The 18,546-nt window shown below is 49.0% G+C and overlaps 1 protein-coding gene and 1 gene segment (V, D, J or C); one reads left to right on the top strand and one right to left on the bottom strand.

The window, feature by feature from the left end:
• The first annotated feature begins 1,992 nt into the window (after window positions 1-1,992).
• On the top strand, window positions 1,993-4,643 carry LOC128919472 (T cell receptor alpha variable 1-2-like). The segment is given in 3 exon segments: window positions 1,993-2,198; window positions 3,088-3,383; window positions 4,539-4,643. Coding segments are annotated over 3 exon segments (450 nt in total).
• Window positions 4,644-15,792: 11,149 nt separating this feature from the next.
• LOC128919226 (feather keratin Cos2-3-like) lies at window positions 15,793-16,596 on the bottom strand. Its single transcript, XM_054224415.1, has 2 exons — window positions 16,516-16,596; window positions 15,793-16,128 (listed from the first exon to the last, which is right to left on the bottom strand). The coding sequence occupies exons 1-2, from the start codon at window positions 16,582-16,584 to the stop codon at window positions 15,793-15,795; spliced, it is 405 nt and encodes a 134-aa protein (XP_054080390.1). The 5' UTR covers window positions 16,585-16,596.
• Window positions 16,597-18,546: the final 1,950 nt, after the last annotated feature.

Raw genomic sequence — 18,546 nt, 5'->3', positions numbered from 1 at the left:
ATGGGCCATTTGGAAACTGCAGGTGTAGCTCTGAAGTGGGTCAGGCTGAGCTTTGGAGGTGACAAGAAGTGACAAGAGGAGCATGAGGATTATGGGTGTTTGAGGGGGTCCTGTGGGACTAGACAACACTTATTAAAGAATGCTTTGGGGAAGGGTCAAAAGTGGGGAAAAGAGAGGACTGGGGTGTAGCAAGAGGAGGCAATAGAGAGGAGGAAGGATAAAGGGAGGTACTTGCAAGTAAGCAGGGGCTGGTGAGTGCACTTGTTGGGATGAGCCCTGTGCCTGATCACTACAGCCCCCCCTGCCTTCTTCATACATCCTTTCTTAATCATCCTTCTGCATACCTTCCCTTCCTTTCCCATGTGTGTGTGCTGCAAGGTCTGAGGGCCAGTAAATGGAGCGACTGGTGTGAAAGAGAGCTCTGGGTGCCAGTAACTGGGCAAACAACTAATGGCCATGGAGACTGTAGGCCTGGGTGCCAGTAAATGTATGGACCAGGGTGTGCTGCAAGGTCTCAGTGCCAGCAACTGGAGAAGCGGCCTCTGGTCACAGACCCTGTCGATCTCTGTGCCGGGGCTGGAGGGACTGGGGTGTAAGCAAGGCCTGGGTGCCAGCAACTGGAGAAGGAAGAACGTGTCCCAGGGCTCATACCTCTTGCTGTGAGCAACTGGAGGGACCTCATTGCATGTATATGTGTTAGAGGTCAAAGAGCCAGTGACTGCAGGGATGATGAAGGTGGAGCATGGTTGTAGATAGATTACAGGTACAATGTGGCTCTTCCTCCACAGAGTGCTGACTAAAAATACCGTTAATTGGAGATAACACAGAAGGTAAAGTGGTATGGTACAGGTGATGTTATGCCCTTTTGGATGCTCAGAACCTTGATTTATAGACCATCAGGCAGAGCTCAAGTTGGGGTTTCACAAAAAGTGCAAATCCTGCCCATGCCGAGACTCACTGGCATTGTCATCCCTGGAGTTTTCATGGCATTTCCTTAGAAATAAACCACTAATTTTTTCATGTTAAGCAAAAGGACAATTATATGAAAGCACAGTGCCTCACTCCTAGATCAAGACAAGGACGTGTTTGTTGGAGTGTTGCCAAGTTTGGCAAGTGATATATACAGCTCAGCACAGCACAGGTCGGGGCCTACTCAGGTCAGGTTAACTTAACAACAATGAAGAGTTTGTTCTGTCTGCCATGGGATGGGTGCCATGGGATGGGTGTTCTCTCTGTCAACTGGTGCATGGGATCAGTCTGGAGTTCCTGTGGCAAAGTTGTGGGAGTAGGGGTCCTCATCTGCAGTACCCCCACCCTTTCACATGCCCTTTCAGCTGTGGGTGCAGGGCTGCCCTATCCCCAGCCCTCGCAGTGCAGCACTCCAATGGGAGCCCTATGTGTTTTCTGAGAGTGGGGGTGACCCACTCATCCCTCATTCTGTTGCCTGCTGACCTTTCACCCTTTCCCATAGAGTAGGAATAGGTTGTCCGTGTCATCTCTGGGTTTGGGGCATCTAAGAACAGTTCTGGAGCCATGTTCTTCTCTCTCACTGTTGGTTATCCCATCAGAAGAGGACATGGCAAGAAGCCCCGGTCTACCGCACAGGAGGGTTCCTCTCCTAACTGTGGGGAGCTGGGGGAGAGGCATTGTTCCCAGGAAGATGAAAAAAGAAAGGGGAGAAGTGAGAGAAACAGAAGAGAATTCTGTTCCCAAAGGAAATAGCAGTGTCCCAAGAGAGCTGGGGAGCACAGCAGAAGATATTAAGCCTCATTGGGGAAGAAATCCCTGACCTTATAAGTGGCCAAGCAGTGGGAGTGCAGAAGAGCAGGGAATTCTAGCTGGGAGGTGACTCCACTGTGAGCTCACTGGGAACAGCCGCTTCCCACAACTGGGGCCCCCAGAGCCCACAGGGGCTCTTCAGGGGGAAATGCTGAGAATGCCACTGGATGAGGGAGCCACAGGTGTTGCTGCTGGAGGAGGGAGAAACCCAGAAGCAGCATCTGAGGCACAGGAAGAACAGACCTCTGCTCTTCCCCGCTTCTTCCTTGGCTCCCCCAACAGCGTTGTTTCCGGCAGCTCTGTTATCTCGGGGCTGGGAGGGGGTTTTCTGACTCTGTCTCACTCCACAAAGAGGCGGGTTGATGTCGACATGCAGCTCGGATCTCTCATCCTCACGGCCTTCCTGGGGCAACTGCTGGGTAAGTCCTGGCTTTCTATAAATGCATCCTTCTTCCCCCAAGGAAACCCTTGCCAGCCTGATCAGGATCATGCAGAGAACTACTCTTGAATTACAGGAAAACACTGTGAAATACCAGCTCACATTTGTGGTTTTGCATCTCTTTTCTCAAGATGCTCTTACTGCTTGAAAGGAGAGAGAAGAGACACCTCAGACCTCTTCCGCTGCTCTTCTCTCACCTTCAATGCCTTTCTCTCTGCCTCTCTCTTCTGATCCACCTGCTCTCACCACAGGAGATCTCAGCGCTCTCTCTCACTCTCACATTTCTCCCTTTCCAGTGCAAATCAGTAGATCCTGTCAAAGCTCTTACAGGGACTTTAAAGCTCTCATCCCACTGACATTAACTGGGTGTCCCATTCTGCCTCCTGGCTGGCACATGTCTGCCGTGGCTTCCACTTTTCTCCTGGATGTTGACACAGCCAGGGATCCCTCTTTCAAGCTCACCATTGTTTATACTCAGGGAGCTGGGAGCCCTCAGAGATGGGATGAATGGGGAAGCAGGGTGAATCTTTTTGCCGTAGCTGCATGGGCCCCTTTTCCTGCTGGAGGGTTGCTGGTCCCAGCACATGAAGGTCAGGCCTGACAGGCTTTTCTCTGCTCCTCTATGTAGTAGGAACAGGAGCAGGGAGGAGGAGCAGGGACACAGTACAACTCTCACAGGGTCCATGCTGGGCTGAAAGCTCCGAGGTGCTGCCCAAATCTCCTCCCTATCGTGCTGTCCCCAGGCCTCAGAATATTCCCACACGGTAAGGGAAAGGGAGGGAAGCTTCACAACCAGGGTTTTTTATCCACTCCTGGTTTGCTTCCCAGAGCCTTTCCCTGCCAAGCTGCTGACCTTCACTTTCTTCCAGGCACTATGGGACAGATCACTGTCACCCAGCAAGAAGGACACGTCACAGTGAAGCAGGGAGACACCTTCCAGACAACCTGCACATACCAGACTTCCAACTTTAATGGCTTGGTCTGGTACCAGCAGAGGAAAGGCCAAGGTCCCCAGCTGGTCTCCTATCAGGCAACTGCTGGCCGCAAGCCTAGTGGCCGTCTCACCACCATGCTGAACACCACTGAGAAATACAGCCTCCTGCAGCTGGAGGAAGTCGGGCTCTCTGACAGTGCCTTGTACCTCTGTGCAGTGCAAGACACCCCGGTGCAGGGAGCTTCCTTGGCTGTGCAAGAACCCAGGGGAGGGAGGGGATGTGTCTGTGCAAGGCTGAGGGTGGGGGAAGGGGCCCTCAGCTGTGCCCTGGCAGCGCTGCTCCCCCTGTACACCCAGGGGTCTGCAGGACACGATCCTGTGATGGAATGTTTTCTGTCCATTCCAGACATCAATTTATGCAACCATGGCCTCAAGCATTCCCATACCACACTAAATGAAGGCACTGTCTTCCTATAGCCAATGCATTGGAAGTCTGGTAAAACACAAGCAGCACACACATGAGCCATTGCACATACAGGTTAGTGATTTATTAATTTTGACCACTGTTAATAGCTGCAGGCACATTCATCATCCCCGACACCAATTTGGTTTGTCTTCTCTTGAGATAGAGACACCTTAAAACTGGTTCCATTGTGTTATTTCCCTCTTGCTCCTTCCTGGAATTACATGATTACAAGAATTTTTGAAAATACTCAGAACCACGTTGTGGACCCTCCAATTGTTGCATGGTCATGTGCTGTGATCTGGAGGACCTGCTCTCCCCAGTGCACTCTGCCCATCCTTGGAGCCCTTCTCATGCAATACCTCATAGGCTTCCCGCAGCCCTGCCCCATTTCTTCTGCAGTTGGACCAGGTTTACAAAGCTGGGGAGGTGGAAAACCCACCAAGCAGAGGTGGGCAACAGGCCCTACCAGGAGAAGAACTGGCCTTGGGGAAAGATACTTCATGCCTAGAAGAAGGCCAGGCACCCCAGGCCAGGCACCCCAGACCAACCATTGGGGCTTTGGCACTGGTTGCTGCCCCTGGGGTGCCCTGTCTGTTGGGAGCTGGGTGTGTGTGAGAGGCATGAATGCCCGGTGTGTTGCCTGGCCATGCTGATTTCAACATCAACCTGTGAGTCCCCTTAGCCCTGCACATCTGTGTAACTGCTGGACTGTGCAGGGAACAGAGGGAGTAGAGGGTGTATAGGTGTCCTGCCCTTACTACCTTTGCCCTTGGGTGCAGACCATGCTCCCCCATTCAGGGGACAAGTGGGAGAATGAGGATGAGAAAGTCAGGGGTCGTTCTGAAGGCTTTTTCTCATACCATCTTTACTCCTGCATCCTCTGGGGCCACCTTCTGACTGAGCTTCATTTCCTGCCACAGGGCTATCCAGAGCAGGAGGAATCCCCTTCTGCACAGGACTGTGAGCTGCTGGCCTCTCAGAGCCTCCAGCAGCACTGGGGAGCACTCTCCAAGGGAAAGCAGTGATCAGTCTCCCTATTGCTGGATATGCTCTGACACCAGGGGATAGTATGTGAGCAGAGATGCTGGAGTACAGGGCCTGATGCCCACTGGCTGTGGAGGAGATGAGTATATCTTCCTCAGCTCCAAGGGACAGTGACTGGAAGGAACCCATTGCTCTGTAGGCCACCCTTTGCTTCCTGTTCTGTTTGTGCCCTCACCTTATCCTCTGCTACTCAAGGCAATGCCTTTCTTCCTTGGCAATACAAGACAAGGTCCACCATGAAAACGATGACATGGAAGCAGAGGTTAGCATGCAGAAAACTTTAATGACCCTGAAGTGGGAAAGAAATTCACTTGTAGAGGAGTTGGCCAGAGCAGGGAGAGGATCAGCAGCTGCTGAAAGCCTGTGCCCATGGCCCGCAGTTGAGATCCCACAGGCCTGTCCCACAGAGGCAGAGGGGCCAGCAAATACCCCATGGTGGCTTTGCAGGTCTTACAATCCCAAAAAACAGAAGACAAGGAGAAGGGAGAGAAAATAAGGCAGGGAAGTTAGACTTTGGCCACATTTTCAGAGAAACCCAGCAGTCTTCCTCCCTTGGAAGGGCAGCACTGGATGCTCAGCCTCTCTGAAATCGATGGTCAGGTGCTCTGTCCTCACGGAGGCAACAGCTTCAAGATTCCTGGGGATCCTTGTTAGGGCTGTCACCAGCGCATTTAGCAGAGGGGGCACCTTCTGCCATAGTAGCGGCTAGAAATGCCAGAGAGGTCACAGCACCCAGAGATGATGGGCACTCCATCACAGCTGAGGATGCTGCCAACGGCAGCAGAGGTGGAGGATCCCACAACGGTGTTCTGTGGGAAGGAGCTGAGGATGGGGCCAGGCAGGGTCACCACCACAGGGGAGGGCTGGATGACAACGGTGGAGTTCTGGCACTGCCTGACACAGGGCTCATTGCAGCTGTTGGCCAGTGGGGTCGGGCCACAGGGCCGGCAGGGTTGGCAGAGCTGACACTGGTCATAGCAGGACATGACTCTTGTCTGCTGCAGACGCACCTGTGAGAGAGGGCAGAGAGGCAGTAGAGCACATGCACATGTGAGGAACAGTCTGCCAGGAGTCTGTCACTCCACCACAAGCATGTCAAAGGCACCTGCTGAGCCAGGAGCTAGAAACTGTGCAGTGAGGCAAAAGGGTTACCAGACACAGTACTGTGAGGATCACCCAGGCCCAACCAGGCTGCTGCCAATCTTTGCAGTGAAGGGCAACCTCAGCCAAGTGCCAAATCCTCTTTCAAGATAATGCAAAGTGTCTCCAGGCCCAAGGAGGCTGCTGCCTATCTCTTAAGAGAACAGCTCCCTCAACCAAGTCCCAGACACTCTCTACTCACACCTTCACCCTTCTTCCCCTTCTCATGGTGAGCAGCACCACAGCCCACTATAGGAGGGAGGAGTACGCACCTGCATGAGCAGAAAACAATGCAGGGGAAGGGCTTCAGACTCACCTGGTTCCCAAGGAGGAGGAGGAGAGAGAAGTGGATGGGAGAACAAGGAGTTGGGCTGGCTTTTATGGTGGCCCTGACCTGCCCTGGGCCCAGAGGTAGCTTCTATGCAGTGGCAATTGTCTAAGCTGCTCATGATGAACAGAAAACATCCCAGCTAATGACATGGGCTGGGTAGCTATTTTTCCAACGCTGCCTTCTCATTTCCTGGCTTATTCTGTCCACCATCCCTCACGGAGGCTTCTTCTGAGTGCTGGGATTGTGAGACCCCATGATTTCTGGGGCAGGAATGTGTCATCGATAGCAGAAGCCTCAGCTCAAGTTCTGGATGGGTGCAGTGCAGGCAAGTGATGTTGGCCTGGGGCACACTGGTGGGGTGGTCTGTGGCTGCATTGACAGGAATGGGCCAAACTACTCCCAACCCTTCAATCCTTGGTTGGTCTCCCAAGGACGTGCCTTTCCCTCTTTCTTTCCCTCCCAGCTCATTCCAGTGGTCACTTGTAGGGTGCAGGTGGGCTGGGTTTCATGGATTCTTTTAATCTTTTACTCAGGAAACTAAGCAGCCTTCCCCAAGCTATGGGTATTAAAGAGCTGTAAAAGTTATTTCCCCCATTATTTCAATGCTGCTGAAAAGAAAAGTTATGTGGGCCCTCTACCACCACCGGGATATTATTCTACCCTGCTGAGGCTGCATCTGGAGGAGGAACTTCTTTACTTTGAGGGTGGCAGAGTACTGGAACAGGCTGCCCAGAGAGGTGGTGGAGTCTCCGTTTCTGGAGGCCTTCAAAACCCATCTAGATGCGTTCCTGTGCAACCTGCTCTAGGTGAATCTGGTCTGATAGGGGGGTTGGACTAGATGATTTATAGAGGTCCCTTCCAACCCCCATCATTCTGTAATTCTGTGATGACCTCCCTTGACCTGCTGACCACACCCTTTTTGTCACCTGTGTCCTTAGAGAAGGCCTTCTTGTTGCCTTTGACATCTGTTGCCAGAGTCAGTTCCACTTGGCCTTTGCCTTTCCTAACCTCATCCCTGCATGCTTGGACAGTGTCCCTGGATTCCTTCCCAGTTACCTGTGCTCTGCTCACTTCCTTCTTGTGTTTTAGTTTGGCCAGGAGCTCCTTGTTCATCCATGCAGGCCTCCTGGCATGCTTTCCTGACTTTCTGCTCATTGGGATGGCCCGCTCTTGAGCTTGGAGGAAGTGGTCCAGATGTCTTAAGCCTCTGTTGCCTCCAGGGCTATACCCCACAGGAATTTTCCAAGCAGGTCTTTAAAGGCACCAAAGCCTGCTGTCCTAAAGGCCCAGGTTATGAGCTTGCTATTTACCCTCCTCAGTCCCCTTGGGATCATGAACTCCACCATTTCACGGTCACTGCAACCCAGGCTGCCTTTGATCTTCACATCCACAACAAGCTCTTCCTTCTTGATACCTATGAGGTCCAGCAGAACACCTGTCCTCATGGGATCCTCTATCACTTGGGTGATGAAGTTGTCATCCATGCACTTGAGGAAACGTGCTTATGTCCTGCAGTGCTGTTGTTCCAGCAGATATTGGGGTGGTTGAATTTTCCCATCAAGGCCAAGGCCAGTGAACATGAGACTGCTCCTGCCTGCCTGTAGAGGGTCTCTTCTGCTGGTTCTTTCTGATCACGTGTCCTATAGGGGACACCCACTGCAGTGTGTTCTTTATCTGTCTTCTCTTTAATGCTTACCCACAAGCTCTCGGTTGGCACATCACCCATCGCCAGGCAGGGCTCCATGCACTCCTTCTGCTCTCTCACAGAAAGAGAAAGTCCCCCTCCTCATCTTTTCAGTCTGTCTTCTGAAAGAGCCTGTATCCCTCCACTGAAACATGCCAGTCATGGGAGCCATCCCACCCTGTCTCCATGATCCCAACATGATCGTAGCCCTGCAACCGCCCACTCATCTCTAACTCATCACGTTTATTCTCTTTGAAGGCAATGAACCTATTATGTACTTGTAAACCAGCATTCATCCTGGGATTGTGCCTTGAGAATCTGCTTTTAGGAGTCTGCAGTTTTCAGTTTTTAAGAACCATCTTTTAAAAGCACAGGAACAGGCAATTCCATTGTGTCTCAAGCTAAGCAGGCAGGGCAGAAGACCTCATGGAACTCAAGAGGAAGAAGAAATTGTAGAAACTCTGGAAGGAAGGTCAGGCTTCGCAGGAAGGTTATAGAGCTCCGATTCACATATGCAGGGAGAAGGCAGGAAAGGCCAAGGCTCAATGAGAGTTGAGGTTTGGCCTGTCTTGTGTCAGTCAACAAGAAAGGATTTTTAAGTACGTAGACAGCAAGAGGAGGTCTAAAGAAAACATTGAACAAATACATGTTGAAGATGGTCACTTGACTAAAGTCCTGTTGAACTAATTAGATATCCTTCTATGATGAGGTCACCCACCTAGTGGATGAAGGGAAGGTGGTGGATGGAGTTTTTCTGAATTTTACTAAGGCTTTTAATAGTGTCCCTATCCTTCCGGAAAAGTTGGGAAGTCAAGTGAGTTCTGGAGAGTCAACTGTGGGATGAGCAGGTATATGGTGTGCTGGGTGAAAAACTGGCTGAAAGGCAGGGCTTGAAGGGTTGTAGTGAATGGGGCTACATCTGCCTGATGACCAGTCAGCACTGGTGCTCCTCAGGGCTCAATTCTGGGGATGGTTCTGTTCAATATTTTGATCAGTGATCTGGATGTAGGAGTTGAGTGTGCCATGAGCAATTTTGCTGATGATACCAAACTGGGAGGTGTTGACGCGTCTCTGGAGGGACAAAAGGCCTTGAAGAGGGATCTAGATAAATTGGAGCATTGGGCAATCATTAATGGCATGAAATTTAACTAGTCCAAATGACAGATTCTGCATCTGGGATGGAGTAACACCAGACACAGGTATAAATTTGGAGAGGAGTGGCTGGAGCTGCCCTGCAGAAAGGGATCTGGGGGTGCTGGTTGTCAGCAGGCTCAACAGGAGTCAGCAGTGTGCCCTGGAGGCCAGAGGGCAAACCACAGCCTGGGGTGCATTAACACAGTCCAACCAGCTGGTCAAGAGAGGGGATTATCCTGCTGTATTTAGCAGTGGGGCAGCCTCCCCTTGAGTACCATGTGTAGTTCTGGGCCCCACAATTTACGAAGGAAGTGAAGGTACTTGAATGCATCCAGAGGAGGACAACAAAGCCTGTGAAAAGGCTGGAAGGAATGTCCTATGAGGAGTGGCTAAGGACTTTGGGCTTGTCTAGTTTGGAGAAAAGGAGTCTGAGAGGTGACCTCATAGCTCTCTAAGCTTCCTGAGGAGGAGAAGTGGAGAGGGAAGTGCTGATGTCTTCTCCCCGGGATCCAGCGGCAGGACACATGACAATGGTTCAAAGCTGCATCAGGGGAAGTTCAAACTTGGTATTAAGAAACATTTCTTTACTGAGAGAGTTTTCACACACGGGAACAGGCTTCCTAGATAGGAGGTTGATGCCTGTCAGTAGTTAGGAGGCATTTTTGGACAATGTCTGTGGCGTGAAAGGGTACAAAGCAGTTTTGGCAGAAGATAAACCCCCTTGCATTGTAACACTCCTCACTGAAGTGGGAGGCTAGGCGTGGCTTGGTTTAAATTCTGAGTGATGCCCAATGCAGCACTATCAATCCAATCATGTTTAATATGTATTAAAGCGTTACGATTTGGATACACTAATAGTAGACTGCACCTTCAGTCTAGTCGTGCTCATGAACTAGCATGGCCACTCTCGAGTCTTTGGTCACGTTCAGTGAGAAACTGAAACAACTAGCTACTTAAACAGTGCAGTTTAAGTAAACAACAGATATATAGGTTCTTAGGATTGCCAGTGATAAATACACTGTCTTCAAAGCATGTGCAAATAAAGGTATTGTTAAATATACAAGATGCGTGACAAGTTATAAACAATACAGCCTGGCTATAAATGTAGGATAGAGATTCTCTAGAGAGACTTCTAAGTTCCCTGAGGAAACACTCGGTATAATCTAAGTCTTACACAAAGGCATCCCTATGGGGGGGAAGAAACTTCCAGCCCATCAACTGATCCCGGAAGCCAGTGATGGAGTTCTCCTCGACTTGTTCGCAATGGTGTCTTCCCTGATATCTCCCCTCTCTTGAGCTATTTTTATACTATTTTTTATCTTCAAAGTGGAGTTTGAGTGACTTTAGTCATAAATACATTTGTTATGACTGGTGCACTCAAGAAGGAGCGGTCGCACCTTGGAGGCAGGTAGCCTCTGGGATGGACGTGTGTTTTAGTACATTACGATGAGCAAAGTTCACACAAAGAACAACATTTCATCAAAATTTGACGAAATGTTGGCTCAGGGTAGCAAGTAGGCAGCTTACCGGTTCCATAGTACCATCTCGTTACCATATCTGCTGTTCGTCACAAGGCAAGGTCATGGAATGATAACATTTCGTTCCATCCATTGTGTAGCTTCGCAAGCAACCTTGTACAGGCAACCACAGAGGTTGCATTCTTCACATGCCAGCTCCAGCTGTTTTCTACCTCAGAAGCCTCTTGATTTTATACTTTTCCTTAATGTGTGAACAATGCTGTACTTTTGTATTCTTGGCCAATTTATAAATTATTCCATATAATCCACCCCGTGACTACAGTCACTCAAGCTCCACAATACTCAATACTGATAGGGAATATCACTTGTCCTCTTGGGGTGGGGGTTATCAAGTGCAAATACATATCGTGGAGTGATCAAGCGAGTTAAGCTTTTCATCATAATCCAAAGTCTAACATACAAAACAACTGTCAAAGCAAAGCACAATACAGTGAGTACTAGTAAAACAACAACAGGATGAAGCATCTTATTAAAAAGTCCTGTAGCTGTTGGTGACCATCCAAAAAGTGTGTCCCACCATTCATGTCCTCCGTCTCTCTTGACTCTTTCCAGCACTTGGTGTATTTCTTCAACATCATGACGGACAGTCATCAAAGTTCTTTGCCCATTTTCTTGGGCCTCTTTCAGCAGTCACTTCAAGTCATCGTTTTGTAGCAGCTTCTTCACCAGTATGAGATTCATTCCGACAGGGGTAGGCAACAGATCTCGAATCAATGTGTAATTAGATTGTAGCAATTGAAAAGACGTAACAGTAGCTGAATAATTGAAGTCACATCCGATAATGTTAGTAAAGTTACAAACACAAAGATTTGAGTGATTACTTATATCAACTACTATGTCATCTATGAACAAAAGACTACAGGGAGACCTCATGCAAACGCACCCTTTCCCAATATATACAAGCACAGTTTCTGGGGTTTCATTGGGATGTATCTTAAACTGAGAAACATTCTGGGTGGTGTCAAGATAAATGTCTTGTGCTTTGAGAGTATTACTCTCACAAATGAATCCTTGCTGGTCTCATGAAACGCATGCGTCAACACCAACAGTTTGCCATTTATTCTCATTTTGTTGTGCCCACAGTCTATGCTCTATTGGATAGAGTATAGCTCCATGGTGATTCAACCCCAGGGCGATGACTGGGTATATGGTGTATACTAAAGCATTGCGTATTGTTAAGACAAAAGCTGTGGCCTTGCTCTCAATGGGATCATAGGTGAAATTAACCAGGTACCATCAGGATTGAAATTTTTTCTCAAACTCAATTGCATTATCCCATATTACTTTTAGAATTTTGGTGGGCTAGGTGCCTTACTCACCTTCCCTAACGATTGTGGCTGTCATAGGTTGCATCCACAATTGTGCTTGGATACAACTAACAGCCAAAGAAAGCAACATTATTTTGGGTTGTACCAAGTGAATTTGTGATCAGCTGATGGTCCTTTTCACCTGTTTCTTCCCACTGAGGCAATATATTCGATAAAAGCCATTGGTGATTTCCCAATGCTGATAGAGAGGACTGTAGAGGATGTTTTAATTTGTCTAGATCACTAGTGGTTGTGACTAGTTTGTTGGCAAATATCTCAGCATCTATACTATTTAAGACTCCAAGTCCTGTTCCTGAGATACCAGTCACATCTCTCTTCAGTTGTTGTGAGGTGGCAAAAGTTCATCTGTGTAACCTTGCTGACCCCCCTGCATAAGATATACTCAGGAATGGTGAGCAGGTAGGCTTGATCGCAGAGATATTAATCTGCATTGACAATTCTATTCATTTGACGGAATATGTTGGATTAAACAGTATCTGTTGTTGGCCTGTGTGTTTAATAACATAAGGGCCAGTGTTGAAGGTGTAAGGAGTTAGACTAATGGAAGGCTGAGTCGGTACACCTTGGAAAGTTTGTGAGGGTGTAGGTTTTCCATTATTTTCAGCAGGTTCAGGGGTATTTGAGTCAATCATAAATTCAAATGACAATTCTGTGCCCTTATAGCCCCAAAGACAATACACTACTATAGGTTTGGTAAAAGTGAAGTTGTGCCAGCAATCTGAATTTGGCTCCATAATTTTGTAACATTGAGTGTTATATTTTTCTGGTTTGGTAGAGTCCACGTAGATGGTTTTAATCTCAGTTGGCCTGTGGTAAGTAGACCCATTGATAACTCAGCAACCAATGTGTATTTTCTTTCCAGGGGCGGCTTCGATTTTAGCCATTTGAAGTGAGTCTTTCCATCTCCATTTATCTCTGGAATATACTTCACTGCCTTGTATAACCAGAGTGGAGAGATTTAAATCCTTTTTGTTTTCTGCTGTTCCAGTGCTTGCAGTGTACTGTGACAATGCATTATCCCAAAGCTCATTAGTTGGGTCAGGTTCAACTATGTCTATCTTGAATTCTAACAGCAGTGCTATTTCATCCTGTTGCCAACAACAAGTTACAAGAGTGGGTTCCACAAGAGTAAAATTATAACAGCAATCCCACTCGTCGGTGACACAGTGCTTTGTTGTCATTGAGCGTGAGTTCTGAGGGTGAAATATCTCTGTTCTCATGGCCTTCTCATGGTTTGAACCGTTGATCATTCTACATCCTACTTAGATTTCCAGCCCTGCCTTACCTTTCAGGGTTGGGTACCAACTATTCCAGGTCCACTCATGTAACACCTCATTTTCATGTAGAACTACAATGGCCAAACTCAGTTCTCCCTTTCTTGTTCCTGCCATCGCATTGTGTTTAACAAAAGCTTGAGACCATGGCCACTCTGGATGTCTTTGACTACAAACAACAGGAAATAAAAAGGTAAAACTGAATAGCATCAATTCCATCTGCCAATTCATCATTTTAGAATTTGGTCCTCCAGATAGCCATACATAATAAAAATAACATTATTGCCAGGATCAATGTCAGGATTCCCTGGAGACACTCAGGGTTAGCGCAGGCCAATCCATCTGTCCACGTACAGTTCATTCAAGATTCCTGTAAGACACAAAGGAAAAGAAAATCTGCTCGGTCTTATTTTACTGATGGGGTTAAAAAGAGGGCGAGATCCACCGGGTGCTGATCCAGTGTGTCTTCCCTGAACAGTCTTTGGCTTCCCATACATGGGGATTTTTGGGAGTAGCTAGCACCATTGGAACCATTCCAGTTTGAGGCATTTTCACTAGCACAGGTTGCCCAGGGTGAAATCTTCCTAGGTATTTTCCCGGTTCATTGGGAACTTTTGGAGTGATGATATTGGCAGATACACAGAAAGTTTTCATTTTAGGACAGCCATCTCCACTCCATCTGTTATTTAATTGATAGATGGCATCATCCAATCACAAATGCGAACCAGGTTCATGAGTTTTTGCAAAACGCTTAACCAATCCATTGGTGCATTCAACAATGCCATTAGCCTGAGGATAAGAGGGAGTATGAAATACCCATCGAATCCCTTCTTCTTTGGCCCAATCTTGTACCACTGTAGAGGTAAAGTGTGAACCGTTATCACTTTGGATTTCCTCAGAAAGGGGAAGTGTGCTGAACCACCCCTTTAGACCTTTTACTGTGTTGTCCCCAGTAGCTGATTTGAAGCTGATGGCCACAGTGATGCCGGAGATAATCTCCACTCCTACTAGGACGTATCTTTTCTCACCTGATGATCTCAAGGACCCAATATAATCAATCTGCCATGAATGACACAATGTTTTCTTGTCCTGAATGTGTAAGGGAGGCGCCTTACTGGAATGATCTTTACTGAGTCGTAGGCGACATTCTGAACAGGCAGTTACTACTTATTCGCACAGCTTAACTGATACAGGCAACCCTCGGGCTAGATCTTGCTTGTATAGGTCAGCACAGCCTGTGTGGCCACGCTTAACATGTAACCATTTGAGTAAGCGTTCCCATTCCCAACCATCATCTACAATATCAATTTGCTACAGCGACGTGAGGCTATCTACCTGTTGGTTGAATTAGGCCTTGATCGAGGTCGAACAATCAGGGCCCTTTACCCAACCAATGTGCAGTGCTCTCTGTCCTCCTGTTTCTAACAGTTGCTTACAACTATCCGTCTCCCAAACTGCGACCCTATTCACCTGGGTCAGCACAGAGCAGTGTTGCATCTTTGGGCACCAGGTCATAGTCCTAGGCCTGCCTTCACCCAAGGGGTGTTGGGTTCACTGGGCAGGGGACTCCAGTGAGTGGCCTGCTGTAGCTGATACCAATAGGAACTTGTGAACACCTCAGCCCTACATATCTGGGCAACAGATGAAACATGCCAGATGCTAGAGGGTGATAGAATTGCATGGGGAAGCTGTCCCTGCTGCTCGTGCCATGGCATACTGACCATGTCCCCTAGATCAGGTGATGGAAGGAAGGGGCAGGTGGAGTAGGCAATGTGGGCCATCCCCAAGGCTATTCACCCATTCCCAGTTCCTGCCATGCTTTGGGAACATGGTCTTCTGAGCCTCCTTGCCCAGCACAGCTCCACCCAAAGCAAGAGGAGCACTCTTCCCCAAGAGCTTGTGGGACTGCAGACCTCCCAGGCCTCCCACATGCCCACAGTTCCTCTCTGGAGGACAAGAGTTGTCAGGATTCCCTTTCACATGACATGGTCCATGGCCAAGGGGCTATTTCTGAGCAGAGCTGCAGCAAGGCAAGGACTGATGGCCGTTGGCTGTGGAGTAACCAGGGATGTCTTCTTCAGCTTCAAGAGGCAGTGCCTGAAAGGGGATTCCCTGCAGTGTGTCCCACCCTCCAATGCCTCTAGGAGTGATGAAGGGTTCCCCTGTGCCCTCACCTGATTCCTACCACAAAGCAATGGCTTTCTCCCTCCACAGTCAGAGTGCAGATGGAAAGATCATGTAAAGGGCACAGGCGGGGTTGCATCAATTGTTTAATGAGTCTAAAGAGGGAAATGAGGTCATTCCAAGTGGAGGCCCCCAGCGTGGGGAGCAGAAGGAGCAGACAAGAATGTGTTCCCCATTTCCTGTGGCAGAGTTCCCACAGGGCATCTGTTGACCTGCCCAGCAGAGAAAGGCAGGCTAGCAGGTCCCTCCAGGCTGATTTCTGGGGTCTTCACAACAAAGCTTTGAGGGAAGCACCAGACATCAAAGAAAAGAGAAAAAAAGGGTGAACGGAGGACAGGAAAGGTAAATATTGACTGTGTTTTCAGAGAGCCCAGGTCAGCGTATTCATGTCTGTCCTTGCAGGGAGAGTCAGAGATGTTCAGCTGCTCTTAAAACAAATGGCATGAAGTCGGATCCTCTGTCCAGCACCATGTTCTGAGTTCCAAGGGGTCCTTACGGGGAGCCATTGTCAGCATGTTTAGCAGGGGGGGCATCTGCTGCCACAGTAGCGTCTGGAAATGCAGGAAAGGTCACAGCACCCAGAGGTGATGGGCACTCCATCACAGCTGAGGATGCTGCCAACGGCAGCGGTGGTGGAGGATCCCACAACGGTGTTCTGTGGGAAGGAGCTGAGGATGGGGCCGGGCAGGGTCACCACCACAGCAGGAGGCTCAATGACGACGGTGGAGTTCTGGCACTGCCTGACACAGGGCTCATTGCAGCTGTTGGCCAGTGGGGTCGGGCCACAGGGCCGGCAGGGTTGGCAGGGCTGACACTGGTCATAGCAGGACATGTCTTGGCTTCGGAGGTGCACCTGGGAGAGAAGGCAGGGAGGAAGCAAAACAAGGGGATGTGTGAGGAGCAGCCCGTCACATCACCATGAGGGAGACAAACAACATGCAGAGCTGGGATACGGAGGCTGTGCCAAGAATGTGAGGACTTCTTGGCCTCGTTCTGACAGGGCCCAAAAAGAGCCACCAGCTCCTATGCAGCTACTGCCTGGCCCCTGAGTCCAGAAGCCACCTCAGCACAATCCCAGCCTCCCTCCATGTCTAACCTTCTCCCTGCTTCCCCCTCCCATGACAAGCAGACCCACGAGCTGGCAGCTGGCAGAGAACAAAGCCAGTCTCAGCTGAGAGGTCAGCTGAAGTGAGAACTCCTTTTAGAGAAAGCAGAGAAGGAGAAGGGGCTTCAAACTAACCTGACTCCCAAGGAGAAGGAGGCAAGAGAAGTGGATGAGAGAGAGAGGAGCTGGGCTGGCTTTTATCATGCACCTTAACTGCCCCAGGCTGCCAGAGGCATCCCTTGTAGAGGTGATTCTTTGCTGACAAGCTCATCTTGAATGCAAAACATCCCGAGCAATGCTATGAGCTATGTTTTGGCTTCCTGAATTGCTGTCTTTCCATTTCCAGCTTTATGCCAGGCACATTGCCCGTTGGAGGCATGTTTTGCATGACAGGATGAGAGCCCCAAGCATTCTGGTGCAATACATGTTGGCGTGGTCAGAGGACTCATCTCACGTGCTGGAAGAGTCCAGGAAAGGTCACTCAAGACGCACTAAACAGCTGGCTTCGACAACACCCACACATACTCACACACTAATCTAGACCTCTAGGCATCTAGAGTGAAATGAGAAGACTCAAGACACCCAATGTGAGGCTGCCTACACTGTCCAGAGCACAGGACACGCACTTGACAGAGTCATCTTCTGCAAATCCTGTTTGAAAGAGTTCATTGTAGCTGAGGGAAGACTGATGTGCACTCAGGGAGAGCCAGAGATGCAGCTGAGGAGAATAACATACCCAGCTTGATTCCATTCACCCACACAAAAGCCCTTTCCCTGTTATCCATCTGTGCCTGAGTACCAGGGACATGGATATGGGGTTTAGCCATGGGATAGAGGTGTTTGTAGGCTCTGGTGGAAGAGCCTGTGGGTTCACTTCTGACCGTATGATGAAGCAAGCCATGTGCAGGTGACCAGGTAGGCAGGCCCTGCTGTGAGCTTAGTTCAGAGATCAGAGGCTACCATTGGTCATTTGTAGGATCGGTGTCTCCAGAAAGACGACTCATTCCATTTCCTGCAGGTGTCTGCTTAGGATGGGACAAGGCCTGTGAGTGAGCTGATGTCTCTTCACTTCCCACAGTCGGAGTCTGTAGAGTCTGTTGGAGTGGGTCCAAAGAAAGGCTCCAGAAATGATCCAAGGGTTGGAACACCTCTCGTGAGAGAGCTGGGGTTGTTTAGCCTGGAGAGGAGGAGGCCCTGGGGAGACCTTCTCGTGGTTTTGCAATTTTTGAAGGTGGCTTATAAGAAAGAAGGAGAAAGACGTTTTATCGGGGCCTGTAGTGAAAGAGCAAGGGTTGGTGGCTTAAAACTGAAAGAGGGTAGATTTAGATTGGACATAAGGAAGAAATCATTGTATGATGAGGGTGGTGAGACACTGTAAAATGTTACCCGGAGATGTTATGGAAGCCCCATCATTGGAGGTGTTCAAGGTTACGTTAGGTGGGGCTCTGAGCAACCTGATCTAGTGAGAGATGCCGCTGGCCATGACAAGAGGGACTGGACTAAATGGTCTTTCGAGGTGTCTTCCCAAGTGTACAAATGCATACATGAGCACAGCAAGAGGAACATGTATGTGAGCATGAACATGCCCACACACCTCTGAGAACTACGGCACTCAATGCCAGCTCTCAGCCTCTTGGGATGACTCTAGGCAAGTCCTTCAGACCCCACAGTCAAGACAACGAATCAGGCACCATCAGCTTTAATGAGCTCAAGAGCTTGATGCTGGTTCAGTCAATTTTTTTCTCACTAGAAAAGACAGAGGAAGCACAGTGGAGTCGAAGCTGCCATGACCTTTCTAGATATTGAGCTTCTCCATGCCCCAGCTCTGCAGGTCAGGCATAACATAAAATCTAGAGAACATCCATACTGCTGCAACTACAAAGAATCTCCACATTATAGCTAAAAAAACTCCTCCAGCCCTCAGATCATCCCAGACGTCCTAAGTGATCTCTTTAAGGGTGATGTTGGGGTGTGGGACTTGCCCCAGCACTGTAAAGGGTACAGTGCCTCAGCGGTGAGCCTCGGACAAGCCAGACTCCCCACAGGCTGCAAAAACTGGAGCACCAGAAATGACACGGATTGATCCCACTAAGAAAGTCACTCAGCATCTTCAAAGCATTCCTTAAAATGCTATTTACTAGCGCTAAGACTAGAAAGAGAGGACAG

Source organism: Rissa tridactyla, chromosome 19 (genome assembly GCF_028500815.1).
Source record: "Rissa tridactyla isolate bRisTri1 chromosome 19, bRisTri1.patW.cur.20221130, whole genome shotgun sequence".
Lineage (NCBI taxonomy): Eukaryota > Metazoa > Chordata > Aves > Charadriiformes > Laridae > Rissa > Rissa tridactyla.
The sequence above is the reverse complement of the archived record's forward strand: the minus strand, read 5'-3'. Positions and strand labels throughout refer to the sequence as shown.

Coding starts and splice junctions, on each gene's coding strand:
- LOC128919226 (XM_054224415.1), bottom strand. CDS start 16,584: ATGATAAAAGCCAGCCCAGCTCCTCTCTCTCTCATCCACTTCTCTTGC. Junction 16,129..16,515: donor TCCTTCTCCTTGGGAGTCAG/GTTAGTTTGAAG, acceptor CTTCTCTCCCAG/GTGCACCTCCGAAGCCAAGA.